The sequence below is a fragment of the Platalea leucorodia genome (genome assembly GCF_965183815.1).
Source record: "Platalea leucorodia genome assembly, chromosome: 9".
Lineage (NCBI taxonomy): Eukaryota > Metazoa > Chordata > Aves > Pelecaniformes > Threskiornithidae > Platalea > Platalea leucorodia.
This window is the reverse complement of record NC_138831.1, coordinates 20,311,200-20,329,131: the sequence shown is the minus strand read 5'-3', so window position 1 is coordinate 20,329,131 and position 17,932 is coordinate 20,311,200. Positions and strand designations below refer to the sequence as shown.

Sequence of the window (17,932 nt, the reverse complement as noted above, 5' to 3'; positions counted from 1 at the left end):
TCTGTGTTTTCTTCAACAAGAATTGTGGTTCCCACAAAAATGAGATTAGCAAGCAACTGTCGTCTTTTGAAGAATACCATTTGAAAAACTGATGGGCTGACCAAAGCTGGGAAGATCACTACTGTACATGTATAGCCAGCCTTACAATGGGAGCGCTGCAAACATACGCTGTGGAATCTGATTTTAATTTCCTTAAACATCCAAGGTCTCTAGGCTGAATATCACAAAGATCATAATCATAGACTTATGATTTGGTGGACATCTTTTGCACTGAGGCAGTGTTTTTGCTAGAGTTCTTAATTAGAGACAGAAAGTAAGTTTGGAAATTTGAATTAGCTGCAATAAATAGAGAATTTTTAAAGTTTAGGGTAGGAGCACTATTCGCATGAAAACCGCTAACCTGCTTCTTCAACCCCTGCACAAAAGCATTGCCCAAAACAGCAGAAGTAAAGGGAAGACAGGCCCACTATGCCAGCTTGCAGGAAGAGGCTAGGGCCCAGAAAATGAAAAAACAATTAGGGGGAACACTGAGGCCATAAAGCTATTCCTTAAGCTTGCTAAAAGTCAGCGGTTTGAAGCACTTGAGGGACAGCTCTATACATAAAAATGGAGAATAAAGCAATTCTTGTAGGAGAATCAGTTCACTTATACAGGTAAGTAAACATTATTTTTGACGTTGACTTTTCTAGCTGTGATCTAGTCATTCTAGCTGGCACATCCAGTTGTGATCTCAATTACAGCAGATCACCTTGCAGCAGCTCTGTCTGCATATCAACATGCAATATTTAATCTTTTCTCTATTTGATTGCTTTGGGTTAAGACTGGAACTGCTATAAGGTCACTAAAAACTAAAATTTATAATTAGCTTTATAGCCCACATCCTCTCCTGCTGTATTACTGTTATTTTCAAGTATGTTAGTAAATAAAACACATACTGTTCTAAATCCTTTTACTTACTGTTCTAAATCCTTTTACTTTAGTTTCTAGAAATTCTTCTCACCTAATCCCTATTTTTATTGTGCTGTCTGAAGAGCCTCCATAATGGGGCTACAACAACTACTTTTGATACTGATGTGTCACTGCAGTCTTTCGAGTAATAAAATCTGATACTCTTTCCATTATGCTTTCATAAAATCTCCCATGTCTGCAAAGACATCCTTGGTCTTGGCTATAATGCATAGCAATGAGGTAGTATTTCGAATGCTATACACGCAATATAATTAGTAAGCCTGTTTCTTATGACACTGTAAAAATCAAGACAGTATAATGCCAGCTTTTATATCTATTGATTGCATGACTGGCTAGGTTCCGGTTTCCTCCCTAAATGAACTCTTGGCTATGCTGGGGCTACCTCAACTTGTGCCAAAACAAGAAGCATCTCAAGCTGCTGCTGCAGAAGTAAGGGGCAAACGAAGCACAGCAACGCTTCAGCCAAGACAGCTGCTGCACAGACTAACTGGTCTGTAAGGCCAGCTGGAGAATCAGACCAGATTTGCAGCCTCATGTATTGTCAACCAATGCAAAAGGATCATACTAACTCCAAAAATCAAGGTGGCAAAGTGGAAACTCTTTTTCCAGGCTTTGGATTATTTGGAAGAAGAAACTCCATTCATTTTAAAAGAAACATCTCTATGCTTTGCACACATGAGGGTTATCTATTTGGGGGTTTGGGGCGGGGGGATATCAAAGCAATCTTTCCAGATCACCTTCTATATATGTGAATTTAACACCTTCTATTACTATAATGTTCATTGATTAACATATTTTAGCATGCCTCCCTGAATCTAGAATTGGCATTTAGTGATAAATAAGGCAACTCTTCTATTATTAATCTCCTTCGAGTAAAGCGCCCATCGCAGTGACACTTGTCTAGAAGAGTATGAGAAAAAAAAAAGACCAATATTTTAAGATTAGAGCTGTTATGTTTACCTGGCATTATAACATCTGGAAAACCCAGCTTCCTGGTAACAGAAACGCCTCTGTTAAAGATCATGGGGTTTTCCCTTCGAATCTGCTCCATGTCGCCACGTAGAAGCTGAAGAGATATTATAAGTCCTGGAAAGAAAAAAAGATGTTCATTTTTTTCAGACTTAAGAATTAGATGTCTGTGTATACAAGGCATGCAGGTAAAATAATGCTTCGCTCCATGGTTAATTTAATACAAATATATAAATACAGAATTCTTTCCTCGCTTGGAGTAATGTAAAAGTGAAATGGAAGAAACAAATCTGCTTTAAGGGATCAGTTAAGAGCATAATATTACATAAAAATACAATTTTTAAAAATCAGAATACTTAATTTCACAGGGATGTCACAAGTTACTGTAAACTACTTAGCATAATTTCTGTTTCTCACATACGGCATGTTACAACACGTGTATGAGCAGTGCCACCTCCGAGTGACCACATCACACAATGCTGTAGAACATCTATAAAGTGCCTTTAATCCCACTTAATACCATTAAAAAAAAAAATCTCAAAGTGTACCTGTTCCACTTGTTTCTTTAACTACTTCAGACAAGAACGCCGATTTTAATGAAATTCCTTCAGTACCTCAACATGTTTCAAGAGTACCAACTGGTCAAACTGACTTCAGAAAACAACAGTAAGAAAAGAGCAACTCGCTCTTTTAATGCGACCCCTTGTTTGATATATCAACTGAATAGCTTGACTAGGAATAATTACACAGTTAACCTCAGTCCAACTGCTTTCTCAAGTTGCTTTTAATTTATAGCATACTACACCCCTAAAATGAGGAAAACGTATTGGTAAAGTTGCAAAGTCAAGCATTAAGATAGCAGAAAACACCAGGATTAAGCTCAACCATGTAAGTTTAGTCTCATCTGCTGAGCATACATTACCAGCTTCAGGTATCAATGTGAATTACGTTCACATAATAATCTTCCACAATCTTTATCTCATTCAGTGAATGATAGTCAATATTTCTTTCTATCCTCTCTGTTCACTCACTGAAACAACACATATGAAAGCAAACACTGCCTTGTATGCATATTCTTGCATGAGCCACCTAACGTTCTGCTATTTCCTAAGCTTAATATGTTAGCTTTGCGACCAATAGTTAGTCGCCATTTTGTTAGACAAGTCACTAGGGGAATGAAACCAGTAAAATCATGTACCTCCCACCCAGTTTTTGTTCTCTTCCCTTGAAATAATTTTCAAGCCTGTTGTTTGGCTTCAGCCAAATTTGGCAAATAAGCAGATATCTAGATAACATGAAGATTGTATAAGCTTTATTAGTACTGGGCGTTGGGATGAAAAAAAAGAGCATAAAGCCTTAAAATGAAGGAAAAGGGAGGCCAACCAGCCAGCTGGACAATCAGCATGTATGTACTCAAAAGCTGCCAAAACAGAGACTTGCAACTGTCCGGCTAAGTAGGCAGAAGAGCGCTGCAAAGCACTGGAGGAAAAACAGAGGCTTTATAACCATGGAAAAAATTCAAACCCTTTGAATACCATGTATGAGTGTACATCTGTGTGTGCATGTGCTACAGAAGGTTTAACAGAACACAGGAGACGAGTTCATTAGAAATCAGTCTTGACTATTTTTGCTACTTAGAGAAAAACTTGCTCATTTTATATCCTCTTTTGCTATTAAAAACAAACGAAAATAAATTCAAAAAATTTCAGCATAAAGGACTGGAGCAAATTTGGAAGTTCAGACCTCCCCATACCCAACACACCCAGTACTAAACAAATAGCATCAGAATTAATCTATTATCTATAAAAATCAGTCACTAGAGGTAACAGAATATGTAATTGTCCAGCATGGTATTACATATATTACTTATGTGTACCCTCCCACATATTCCACCCCCAAAAACTTCTGCCTAGCTTCTTGCTCTCTCCAAGAGGTTTGTAAATCTACTTTCCCGTCCTCTTATTCTACCCAGTCTATACTTCCATTTTTTTTCTATTCCCTGCAGCAGATCTGAAGAACTAATTTTACAGAAGACCTGGGAAGGTGGGGAGAGAAACCACCAGAGAGTTTTTCTTCAGGGATAAATCACACTTGTGACTGGAGCATTTTCTCACTGTAACAGCAGGTTCTGAGAGGCCCAAACTGTATTACCTACGCTTAAATCATGTCAGCCCGCAATACAGCCCCTCCCACCAGGACAAAACCTCTGCCAAGTTTCAATCTCCTATTCCAGAGATGCACTAGATCTTAATGAAATATTTGAAATAATTATTTTAAAAAGCCAAAGGCAAGGGTAAAAAGCTATCTATTTCCCTTTCTTTCTGCTCTTCAAAAAAGCTCACGCTTGGAAAAAAAAAGTTGTAGGCAGACACCTGGCATTGGAAATAACTGCAAACAGTGCAAGTTTTCAAAGTTACAAACAATTCAGGAAAATGTTTTAATGAGAAGTGGTGGATGACCTTAACTGTAACAGGAGGAACAGCAGGGAATGAGGCCAACTTTGCATATAAGAAAATTCCAAACCTGAAAACTGTTTTATTTGCTTATTGTTGTGCTTAATATCTTCTATGGGAGTGTGAACTACATATTCCACTACAATACCTCAAACAAGGGAAATTAAGACAATATCAGTATTCGGACATCAGTATGCCAATGAATCAGGCACTCAGTAAAGAATGCAAAACTAGCTATAATGAAGCAGAACTGTATGCTATTGGCTTGTTCATTTGGAATGGAATAATAATGATATCTCTGAACTAGCAAACTACAGAAATCACTAAATGAGGTAACAAGATAGGACATGATTTACTTTTCATATTTATCTATCTTCAACTAGGAAAATAAAAATGGATTTCAAAGGTGGCAAAAACTGCCAAGACAGTTATTCTCCTCACCTATGTAATGAAACATTTAGTACTGAAGCTCTCACAGAGAGTCTTCTTGATAATTAATTTGTAGGTACAAAAACACTGCTCATTTTCTAGACAGTCAGAATTTTCTGAACAGTCAGACAAATATGTTAGACAAATTTAACCTCTGGCTTTGCTTCTGTTGACAAGGATGCATGGTAACCTCAGGAGAGCAAGCCTTAGATAGGTGTTACACCTGGAATTTTCAAGGGAATACAGGATGAAAAGGAAGACAGTTTTACTCAGGGCAATTCTGATGAATAAAATTTAAATTCTTTGCTTCCTGTGAAGCCAAGTCTGGTCACAGTAACTTAAAGCAATCTCACAAAAAAAAAACTTTTAAAGGAGTTCTGCCAATGCCGATTGCGGATTCTGTTGTATCCCCCCATGGGCTAGCAGTTTTCACAAGCACAGATATATGCAGTAACTGTAACAGCCAATAAACGAAGACTCACAGAGTAAGCTAATACTGTAGCAAGCCACTAGCTCTCTCCACTGCTGACCTCTCTTGAGCCAAAATAACACTACAGATATACTGACAAAGGAAATTTAGCATGCTGAATTAATATTATTGTCAGCCATATCTGAGAAGGAAAGAGATCAGGCGTGTTTCTTTTTTTTAATTCCTGGTTAATTTGGCAGATACAATACAGATTTTCACCTGTAAACTGTACGTGAATGAATTTTAGCTAAACTTTTAAATCATCACAAGTAGAGAAATTCAGCTATGCATAATCTCACATCTCACTGAATTTCTCTGCTATAAATAATTAGCAGTTTCCTAAAGGAAATCTTCATCTGTTATTATGAAAAAAATGTACAAGTAAGTATTTACCGTAGTTTGAGCTGGGTGCTGTGTATTTGGTGCTGGACTTGCGAATAATATTTTCATGGATCTGGCACCATTCATTTTCATTGTTACACCTAAAATAAAAGAACACTAATTCAAGTTAAAAGCTTTCTGCTGAACAAAGTCAACTTTGATGTAGAGATAACATGAAAGGTTGTGGGGTTTTGATGAATGAGAGAAATCCCAAATAACTCTTGTTTTTAAAAGTGGAAGGAAACAAGGCATTCCCTAATAGTTATCTCCTTTTTATTGGACACTTTGGAGGCTGTGGTGACTTTTCTGTCGTCAAAGCCATTGTTTCACTCTTCTCATTATGACAGAATGAAGAAAGCTCTGGACATCTTTAGTTGAATTCTGTTCACGTAGAAAATTAATTTTAAGCTGAAATTAACTGTTGCCATATGTTACCTTTTTGTGCTTAATAAAAAAAGGTTAGAACCAAGAAATAAAAAGTGAAATTTGAAACACTAACTAAAACCTTGATTTTTAGTATCTCAGACACTTACAACAAGACTTTTGCTTACCTCCATATTTTACAGAACACCTTGAAACACGATGCAGCAGCCCCACCCAAATTGTAGGGCAAGAACATATAACAACACAAAGTATGCTTCTGTATGTATATCATCTTCTGAAGGAGCATTTCACAATTGTTTATTCATCTATATGTAATTTTAATAAGCATTTGTAGATACTGTTATATTTCCTTTTCAGTTACATTACCATCTGTAAATCCTCAATAAAATTCTAGGACCGAAGTGACAAGATCTCTTTCCTGTTAGGTTATGCAGTTAAAGGCTCATCATTTTTAAAAAGGAGAAGAGGAACAATGGCAGGTGGGGGAAGCCTGATAACTCATCAGAGAAAACACAGCACCCTGACCCTGCTCCTCCCGAGGCTGCCGCAGGAGGATGTTCAGCACATTGCCCAGGTGCGAAACCTGTCAAGATGAGTCAGCCAGAAAGGCTCTCTGGATTGCTTTGAAGACTGACATGGCTTACTGCCCTTGGTGATAATGGGATGTGGGGGAAGAGCATTTTGGGATTGTTCAAGACTTAATATGAATTGTAGGGAAATAGAGGTTTAAGGGTATAAAATGGCCCAGTCATGTGTAAATAGGTTGCTGTCAGTATGCTTGTCTGCTCATGCCCTGTGCCTGAAGTGAGTGTCTAAAACCAGGGACCGGAGGGATTTGTAGCGCGTATGTATACATGTTTTCCACTAACAAGTTTTTACCCTGATAAACCAGAGAGGAAAATAGGATGAGGCCTTTGGTGCTGTACGTGTTTGTACGAGTGTGTACTTTCTGCCTGCGTTGATCTGCGTGGCCGGCTGTATGTGTATGTATTGTGTGTGTGTACGCATGTGGAATACAGGCTCAGCCTTGTGCCTGGCTGGACCTGGGGGCATGGAGCTATGCTCTCTACTGCAGCACGATGCTATTCCATCACAATAAAATCAAACTGTGTAACTGTGTAGTGGAAAGTCAAAACCAGTATCTCTTACTGCTCCATGCCATGCTTTATGTATAAATATTTTCAAGTGAAGCCACATTTTAAAAAAAAAAAAAAAAAAATCCCCTTTAAATCTCTATAGATACTCTCATTACTCTGATGGCAAGACTCTGGAGAGAGAAATTAGGGACACTGCAACATTTGGAAATTACATTGTGACAGAGATAGCTGAGAGCACCAGAAACAGATGTTTCAGTTTCCTTTCCAGTCACGGAGAAATACAGATATCTTTTAATGATAACTCACAAAAAAATCATCACATGATCAGAGAGCCAGCAAAGCAGGAAACAGAACAAGAGCACCTGAGTCAGAAGTGCCACACTTTTGTTTAGGATCCAAAGCTAGAGAAAACTTTCTCCAGTGATAAGATGTATTCAGAGCTGTATTTTGTAAATTACTGTTTATGCAACATATTAATATTTAACCAGTATTTGTTTACATGTTTCTATTGTCAATTGGGAGAAGACATTACTTGGTGGTTGGCAGTCTGCACCTAGAATATTGTGCTCAGTTTTGGGCTCTCTGATACAAAACAGACAACTGGAGAGAGTCATGTGGATGGGGAGGTGGCTGGAGCATGTGCTGTAGGAGGAGATGCTGAGGGACCTTGGCTTTTTCAGCCTGGAGAAGACAAGACAAGAAGGGGAACATTAAGAGCAAGGCCTACAAGCAGTTATTAAGACAAAAGAGCCAGCCAGATTCTTCAGTGGTACACAGCAAGATGATGTAAAGCAACAGGCATAAGCACAAACAAGAAAGGTTCAGACTGGATAGTAGAAAAAGCTTTTCCATGAGGACAGTCAAGCATTATTGGAACAGGTTGTCCAGAGAGGCTGTGCGGTCTCCATCCTTGGATGTTATTGAGACACAACTGGATAAAGCCCTGAGCAGCCTGGTCTGGTCTCATAGCTGGCCTTGCTCTCAGAAGGAGGTTGGACTACAGAGGTCCCTATCAACCTGAATCAGGATTCTTATTTACCTTAACATCAAAGTTGCATGACTTTATTTGCACTAGTATATGTAAAGCTGTATAACCAACCTGGTGAACTCACTAAGCTTGAATGGAATCGTGCCAGGAAGAAAGTGCCATCAGTGCTATATAGCTTGTTACCACATAATGAAGGGACACCCTATAAATGTTATGAAGTACTTTACACTAGGGTAAGCACAGCTGAAATGACAATTTTACCAGTATAATAATCTGACTGAAAAACAAAAATAGAACCTTTACCACAAAAGTGTTATTGGTTAAAAATAAAAAAAAAAAAAAGAAAGAAAGAAAGAACAGTATGTTAATCAAGTCCAATTGTCTTTTAAATTCAATTGTGCTTTATTTAAATGACAACTACAAGATTTAAAGATTCCCCATGAAGTAGAGCGATTTTTAACTCAGTAGCAATAGTGAATCTTATTTCTCCTGAAGTGCAATTGAATTAAATGATTAAATTAAACTTCTGTCCTATTGACTCCTAGAAGTTTAAAAAAAAAAAAGAAAAAAAGAAATGAAGACTATAAGCCTTCAGCTCATAGCAAGACAGGAGTCTTGAGAAATAAGTCACTTTGTAAAACTTCTCCCGAGCATATTAATATTTTTTCCCTTTTTTTTGTTTCCCTCCAAGAGTACATAATGTTGGCAAAATTAGGGTAAGATACAAACCAGCTACAGTAAGGATATTTTTGTGTGCTGCATTATGTAACTGAAGAATAGCATGGTAAAAGGAATTAAGGCTATCTAGAACAAGTAGTAGCTGGTAATTTTCTACAGCTTCAGTATTACAAAACTATATACTTTCAAGAATAACGAGATAACCCACAAAACTTGTTATGGCACACTTACTGACACCCCCTGCAAATGCTGATTATTATAAAAGCAAAAGCAACATAGAAAACTTGGAATAAATTAAACATGAAGTACAGAGAGTAAAAAAGGAAAAAATGGAAAAAAACTATTAAAAGTTACTTCCTCCCAGTGTGCTATCCAAAAATATTCATTTAATTAAAACACAGATCAGGCCATATTCCTAGGTTATCTGGTGCAGCTAGATTGGGATCATCCCACCTGAAATCTTAGCTCCACCTGTCTCAACATTCCTCCTTTCACTGCAATGGGTTTAGGTATCAGACATCTCAGCTGATTGTTAAGAACGTATGAACATAAAAAAAAGCTCCCAGACTGGCAATAGGAGATGCTACTTGGGCAGGGTATATGAGCAGTCAGGCTCACATACCCTGCCCTAGGGTTGCTGGACTAGGGATGTAGGAGTGTACATCCCTGTCTGTTCCTAGTCCTCTGTTTATGGACCTGTTGTTCATAAACTTGTCTAATCCCCTCTGGACCTGCTAATACTGCCTGTCTTCACAACATCCTGTGGCAATAAAACCCAGAAGATCATTACCTGCTTTCTAAAGAAGTACCTTCTTCCATCTTTTTTAACATCACCTTCTACCAATTTCACAGAGCATCCCTAATTCTTCTACTATTGCATTCTATGAACAACAGTTTACCCTCCACCATGATTTTTTAAGTCTTGCTCATATCCCTTTCCACCACCACTTTTCTCCTCTTCAGACTGAAGCTTCCCACCTTCTTAATCTCTCTCAAAAAATAACAACTATGTCATTAAACATTTTAGTTGCCTTCCTTCATACCTTCTGTAACTACTATATCCCTTTTGGGAGGAGAGATCAGACATGCACAGAGTAACTCAAGACAGGTCAGCACTGAAGGGACCTTCCAGAACTTAACAGTATGGCAAATTGACTACATTTGCGCTCCCCAAAACAATCTCTCAAAACCACAACAGAGCTAAGACATTAATGGACACTACAAAAACCCTTTCAATAACTGTGGTGTTCTGTGCTAACTCTGAACTTCAATCAATATTCAGCTTACTCATCAGGAAAAAAAAAAATTACCTTCACATTTTTTTATGAATTATATTTGTGTTTACTTCTCTTCTCTTGCCAAGACATTCCAAGTAATTTACCCTACTGCAAATAATATTCCCAAAGATAACCAATAGGACAAATTCTATACCATCCTCCATCCTCACAGCTGAGACTACACAAAATTTCTAGCCTCTGATAACTTCTTAGTTGTTGTACCAGCCTCTGGAGTGCAAGTTAAAATAGATTTCAGCCTCCAATGACTTATGCCTACAAATTAACCTGGAACAAAGTTATCCCAAAATCAATAGACTCTGAAGATAGCTTAAAGCTAGTTTTGTACCAACTAACAATGTAAGCTGCACTTTACATTTCCTGAACACAAAGGAGAATATTCTCCAAAGTTTGAAATGCTAGCCTGAAAACACTTGCCTGCAATGCATTTTAACGTGTTAGTGTTTTACTTGTCTAAATACCAAATATATTACAAAATATATTTCCACTTTAAATAAGAATTTTCTCCTGAGCCATCCATCACCTTTTCAGGTTGGCTGGTTCTACAGTAAATTTACCATTTGGAATGTTTGGCATACTACATCAGACCCTGATGTCAGACAGATGGGGACAGAAATGCAATGTATGCTCTCGTCCAGCTGGGCAAATAGCAACAACTGAATATCAAAAGGGAAAGGCATTCAGGCAATACACTGCATTCAGAGGTAGGAATTCTAAGAGCTAGTGCTGGAGAAGGAAGGGGGGAAAAAAAGGATTGAGAGAAAAAAGAACGAAAAATAAAACTGAAAAAGATAGTATGAAATAGAAATATATGGAGTTTTTAGTGGAATTGGAAGATTGACACAGAGAGTAATGTTCAATGAGTGAAAAACTCCATTAAAGACAAATATTCATATAAAAATATTAAACCAACTGATCTCAGAGAAAAGAATGGATCAAGAATTTAGTTTCCATCTCACTTTTAAAATATTTTACATGTATATTATTAACAAGAATTATAAAAGTAAACCTTCATGCTTTTACATAATGAGCTTATAACTGGAGCTGTGGTACTATATCCTCTTAGTAAGATTATAACATGACTGCAGGATTAAAGAACAGGAAAATCTGGATTTTGAGAAAGAAGTATTTTTCAGACATAAATCTTTAACAATAATAAGGCAAGCCAAGGAAGACTGGTGAAGTAAATTAATTTTTTTTTCCCCGTAAGTATTCTCTCTTGTGGATCCAGCAAAAGTCTTCATTGAAACACCATGCATTTGTTTCAGCCTTTGTTAGGTTTTCAGTCTCTCAAATTTTTTTCAGCTTCTCCCTTTGAAAAGGCTTTTCTGGCTGTATGCTGACTGCTTCATTTGTGGCAGCTATAAGCTTTAGCTTTAGCCAGATAGCTACAAAAAGAATGCTTTTTACTGTTCCTTTAAAAATACAAACACACCCTGCTCCTTATTTCATATCTTTATGATGTTTTTGGGTTGGCCTGAGGCATTTTAACCATAATCAAAATGAGAGCAGCAGGTAAGAAAATCAGTTCAGTGTTGTTTAAGCATCCATATATAATTTTAAACTTACAAAGGACAAAAATCTGTCATTTCAATTTTGGTCTACAAAGCAAGAAAAGGTAGGTTAGCTAAAAGAATGTGCAAAGAGAAGATGCAAGCAGATAACCTGTGAAAACATTCTGTCGTGGAAGACCAACAGCTATTAAAGCTGCAAAAGCGATAAGCTGGTGCCCCTTAGATATATCCATTTTCCCTTCTGAAGATTTTTGTTGGAGGTTTACAGAGAACACTCTAAACAGCAGTAGCATAAAATAATGATGTACAAGACTTGTAACAACTCAAGCGAATGATAATACAGTGATAAAAATTACAAGCATCTGATTACAGAGTTGAATTCTGTTATGGGCTCTCCTTCCTCCCTGGGAAGGCAGTAACGGGTGTGTGTGGATGTTAAAAACAAAGGGTGTGGGGAAGCAGCCGTGAACAACAGCAGTGAGTACAAACCTACTTAAACATTTAGGCAGATAGAGCTGGTACTTTGGGTGGTGTGAAGGGAAGCCACACTTACAAAACACTTCAGATTAAGCAGAAAAGAAGGAAAGCTCTCTATCCTGTGATTTTTTTGATCATAGTACTAGGACTTTGGATTGCTCTACCTGGCTGCATGACTTTATTTGTCACTGACAAATGGAGAAGTCCAGTATTTTACAGCTTTTTTTTTTTGCTCCTATTTTTCAGTGAATAAGACGCTAAAGATGCATTAAAAGGGCATGAAAACAGAAATCTGATATTCAGAATGTTCCATTACTGTAAACATTCAAAATATTGCAGTTGCAATATATTAACACATATCTACAAGGCCAGTATTAACATAAACTATATAACAAAAAAACACTGTTTCGATTAAGCTGAAACTGAATGGTGACAAAATGCCAACGTTATCCAGATTCGGTTGGCAAAGAGAAGAAAGAAGACCATTTTCTTCCCTCTAACTTGACATTTTTGCTACAGTTTTCATAACTGTTGGCAAAAGAAGAATGGAAGAGCTGACTCTGAGAGACTTTTCTTTGGACTTACAGATTTCTAATGTATGAAGAGATATCCAAGAACCTTTCAGTGAAAGCCATTTTGTCATTTATAGTTTCCCTTGAATGTCAGATTTTCTGCTGCTGAATGCACTTCTCAAAGAATAACAAAGTTCTACAACCCTCCCAAATTATCTTATTACTCGGATAGTGGCCACAGACCACAAAGTAATGTCAGCTGTATCTCAGCCCATCTGCAAATCAGATCTTGCCAGTATTTATCCTCACTGACAAGAGATTTAAATATTCCTTGCAATCTCCAGACAGTTTGTCTATGGCCTTTTTATTACAACTGTGAGACCACATTTCATAATAAGAATTTGTTAGTTCAAAGTTCAAAATCACAAACAACTGAAGACAGATTCTTGCTCAAAATACATTGACTTGTTTTCTGGTCACACACTGTTGATTTCAGTTGTTTTCTACTTCTTTTTTTGGTCACCATGACTGATAAGGAATAGGAGATGAGGCGTGAGTAACTATGCCCATCATCAGGTGATATACAGCCTATTTCTTTGGTTTTGAGCTTAGCAGATTTAAAATAAATCATATTAATAAAAGTGCAGCTTTACATGTTACATAGATTTGGGCAATATTAAATAATTTCTGAAGCATTTCACATACCTGAAACATCTGTGATAATATTCATTAGTTTCTATGAGCTTCTGGAATAATAAAGGAGCAAAAACCAGTGCCAACAGCAATAGTTTACCTTGTGAAGAGGATAAAGCAGCAAACGCAGTTTATGTTATCGTGATATTTAGTATCTCTTTAGTATCTCATCACCCAACATATACAGTGCTTTTCTTAATTCTTTCCCTTCTAGGAGTTACTCACGTGTAAACTTTGAGAACAAAATCCTTCTCTTCTTTTATTTCAGAAATTGACTGAAGTACATCCATGATACTCAATACTGCACAGCCATAGGGGCGGCGATAGTGTAAATGAGGGGGCCCTTTTTTTGAATCATTTAGCAACATGCGACCTAAAATTAACAGAAATTTAAAACATTAGAGATTCACTTGCAGCCATTCTGTCTATTCTGTTCTATTATCCCTCTGAGTATGCATACCTAGAGCAAGTTTCAGCTACGGCTTGCAGTCTTTCCTATACTTCTCACTCTTTTTACTTCTTACATAGTTTCAAATCCAGAGGTCCACTTGAACCTACCTGACCCACTGGGATACTTTGATTAAGGCGCATCACCTCATTTAGCGAACAGAACACTCAAGGGCAAAGTGAACAGCATCATGTCTGGCCATCTTTGATTTGCAGCCCCATGACACATATTTGTATCCAGCTAGGTTGACTACAAATCATCTGTTGAATGAGCCAAGAATACGGCTTGTACTCACCTCTCTGCATTCACACAAAGATTCACTGTGGTCCTTCCATTATAGTCCAGTACTTACACAAATTTTCACTTTATACAATTGCTTTAAGGGAACGTATAATACATTGTGTCATTTATCGCATTTGTCTTGGAGCGCATAAAGGAGAATTCGCAGATACAAAGCTGCTCAATGATTAACTTCCTATTGCTAAAGCAGTTTTTTAATAGAGTAAAAAATGCCAAGACCAGAAAAATCACTATGATAATCTAAGCCAACTTGTAACATTACACATAATAATTTGTCCAGCACTTCTTGCATCAAGTTAAGAATCTGAGCTTGAACTACATCATATCTTTCTACAAGCTTCATTTATCATCTCAAGTGATACAGAGCAATTCTAACGTTTAACTACTTTATGACACAGTGAAGTCAGATAATGAAAAATCTTCTAACACATTTGTGACTTAGAAGGCATATCGTCATTCACAGGACAACACAACAAAGCTATGGTTTCACTAAGCTGTTTAGACCTTCTGTACTTCAGAAAAGGTATCTGTGGCTGGTAATGCGTGCTGGCAGTGAACGGGCTGGAAATAGGTTTAAATACCCTTTCATTGCAAGCACTACCTAGCCATTTTTCAGTTAACTGAAAACCTGGAAAACATGAAAGACAGTGCACTATTGCATTGTTTAGAATAACACAACTGAAGAGACTGTCTGTTATTCCTACTATATGTTGTTAATGTTTTAGGCTTAAATATTTTAAATAAGTTATACTTAACATGGGTAAATATTTGCTTGCCAATTTCTCAGTGAAAGTACACACATTCATAGTATAGAATCATTTAACTCCCTGTTACTAACTAATTAGATCCTTATTCACTAGAGTTTTTTTTCTATCCGGCACCTTCCATCTAGAAGAGATTCCAGAAATTTAATTCACGTACCAGACGTCATACAGTCACTTCACTTAAACACACTGCTGGGTTAAAAAATTCATCTAGCTCTCCATGAACTACTTCAAGCGCTGTACTATACCGTATAAGACACATTCTAAAGTCAACTTCAATCATAAACATTTTCCATTCTTGCTACTGCAAATCTCAAAAAGAATAAATGAAACCTATCCTGGCTTACGAATAGTCAGAGAAACCTGCTCTATAAAGGGTGACTACTCAAGCGAATTAGCAAGGACGGGCTTTCTTCCCTGGGTAGGGTCAGGTTTAGGTACTACACATCCAGATATCTCCTTTAGATAGCTCTATGCAAGCAGCCAAGAGAACCTGGAAAGAAGCAAGTGTATGCTGCTAAACGTTGGAGTGAAGCCTGACAGGCTTCCAGCAGGCAGGTACTGCTGCTAATGCTCCTTTTTGGCATCAGCAGGTAGAAAGAACACCTGATAGATGTGACAGCTTCCCTGCTCTTATGTTTCATAGGCATCTCCCTAAACTTGAGTGTGGGTTCTTGGATGCACTGCAGACTCCTACAGCAGAAAACAGATCTTTATATATACTTGTCTAACAGCCTCTGATTTACTAGATGTGAATGGCCAAGTATGCTGATGTCCAGCCCTGTAAACTAGCTATATATCATCATTAAAAAGACCTCATCTGAAATTTTGGAACATTAAACAAAAAGCCTTTTAGTTCCTCCCTCCTCCCCCAAACGTGGTGTTTAATCAAATATTTTGTTTCAGACTGAGAAAAAAAAATCACTGTTATACAGTCATCAGTAACCTTTTAACACTTGGCTACATATGGTCCGAATATTAATCTCAGCAGATAGGCATGGTCTATGACTGAGTTTTCTAACCGGTTAAACCATTATCATGTCAGTTAAGTAAAACATACATTTAAAAATACTGTAAAAACATTGTTAATTGCATATATTTCAAGTAATAAATCATACTGTACCTATTCGAATTACATGGGCAACTATGTACAAATCTCTCTTCATGTCCTTGCTGCTGAGATCCTAAAAGATTGGAAAAAATACAGACATTAAAAAAAGAACATGCTGCACTTCCAAAATAAGTGCCTGCAAAATTCCCACAAACAATAATAAGGACTACACAGTATTACTCTCCATTCATTTAGCTCCTATGTCTTTAAATAAGAGAAAGTATTATTATTTCTAATTTACAGACAAGAAATATAAAGCATAGAAGGATTATATTTGGTCGGAATGTTCTTTGGAAGGAAAAGAAATGAAAAATTCTGACTCCACTGACTAGCGATGCTGTATCAAAATTCTAGCAAACATTTAAAATGTTCATTTAATCCTTAATTCAAACACATTATTAGACTGTATTAAATTTACAAAGTAAATTTAAACCCCTGGTTTACCCCAGCTGCAACCCATCCTGGCTTCCTTCACCCCATCCCCTGACTGCAGGTCACAGACCTGTCCCTAACCCTGTTCCTTTGCTTCTGCTTTCCTTTTTTGGCTTTTGACTTCTCAGTATGTAGTCTTAGTCTCACATGATGGCTCTAGAAAAACTTTGCAGCACGACTGTCAGAATTTAGATAAAACTTCAAGTGCCTTTTATTTTATGAGCGGATAGGTGCAATTCCTCAGAACAAGCAAAAGTCTGAAGAGGAAAAAAGGTAGGAGACTCAGAGACATGGTTTATTTTAATGCTCTTGAATGTGCAGCTTTAATCCTGTTTTAGATGATATATGTTCATTACATTATGAAAGCAGCAAGGCAGTATCTCAACCATGCATAGAACCTACAAGCCGTATCTACGTGAGTTGATGGGAGCCAAGGGCAGCTAGTTCATAGCTAACCTTCTTAGAAGTCCAAAACCAGGGTAGGCTGCATGCAAACTGCTGACTGGAAATGCTTTCTGCCCCCTTCTAACTGCTGAAACGTGCCAAGGGATTATTTGGGGAGCACGGTAGTTGGAAAGGGCCACATTTGGCTAAAAACATTCTAACAGTTTAAGTAGCACGGATGGTCACTTGTATTTTAGTATGTTAGAAACAGTGAAAGGGTACTGGAAAAACTAAGAAATAAAATCAGTTTTAAGATGAGGTAATTGATTAGTAAAACATAGGACCTTAAGATCTTCTGAAAGTTATTTATGGCAAGCAACTATATACATGGATGAAAACCCTGGAATTCCATGTCACAGAGTAGCAGGTCAAAACTTTTAAAGATGAGCTTGAAGAAAAGCCAAAAAAATGGGAAAAGAGGAACCTACAGAAGAGCAAAAGGGAAGTTAAAGCTAATGAAGACAAAAAAGTATTATTGACCTTGACAAACCTTTAATAATAAAGAAAATAAATTAAGAAAATACGTATAGACTACTTGTCAGCAATTCATTACTGTGGCATTTTGCATCAACATGTTAGAAACTGTCTTAATTGCAATTTCCTTGGCATGTTACATTTTTTTCTGATAACATTATAAACAAAGATCAACTTCTAAGATGTTTCCCCCCCCCCCTTTTTTTTTTTCTAATTAGAGGAAAGATCTAAGAAACATTTCTTCCTAAAAACATCAGCATTGGCCAACAAGTTTTCCTTATGTTACTAACCTCCAAGACAAGATTTTAAACAGATAATATGTACTGTGAGAATATTCATTCATGTTTTAGACTCTAATGCAAAAAGGCTCCTTGTGCTCTACAGCCACAGCTGTTGCCTCTCTCTCTCTCTCTTCACTCTACTAAGTGCTATTATCTTATTGTTGTGTACTGACTTACACCAGACCACCTCCAAATTCTCCAAACATAAAGGGCGTCGCTCCAGTCATTTCTCAGGAGAAGAGCAACTGGAAACACAAAATGATTAATGTATTCTTCCTAAGAATGTGGGAGAGTGAGTGAAGGGTGTGTGCATGTGAAGGAGAAACATCCAAAGAGAAGGTTTTAAGCTCAGTTACTGTTGTCCACTTCA

At 37.2% G+C, this 17,932-nt stretch overlaps 1 protein-coding gene across 1 annotated transcript in view; it reads right to left on the bottom strand.

Annotated features, from left to right (window-relative positions):
- DOCK3 (dedicator of cytokinesis 3) overlaps nucleotides 1-17,932 on the bottom strand; it is a gene marked incomplete at both ends in the record, with an annotated part of 219,664 nt that overhangs the window by 82,982 nt on the left and 118,750 nt on the right. The window contains 4 exons of the mRNA XM_082321208.1: nucleotides 1,930-2,055; nucleotides 5,683-5,771; nucleotides 13,534-13,681; nucleotides 15,944-16,004. Of these exons, the coding sequence (XP_082177334.1) occupies nucleotides 1,930-2,055; nucleotides 5,683-5,771; nucleotides 13,534-13,681; nucleotides 15,944-16,004 (424 nt within the window). The remainder of the gene's footprint in view (nucleotides 1-1,929; nucleotides 2,056-5,682; nucleotides 5,772-13,533; nucleotides 13,682-15,943; nucleotides 16,005-17,932) is intronic.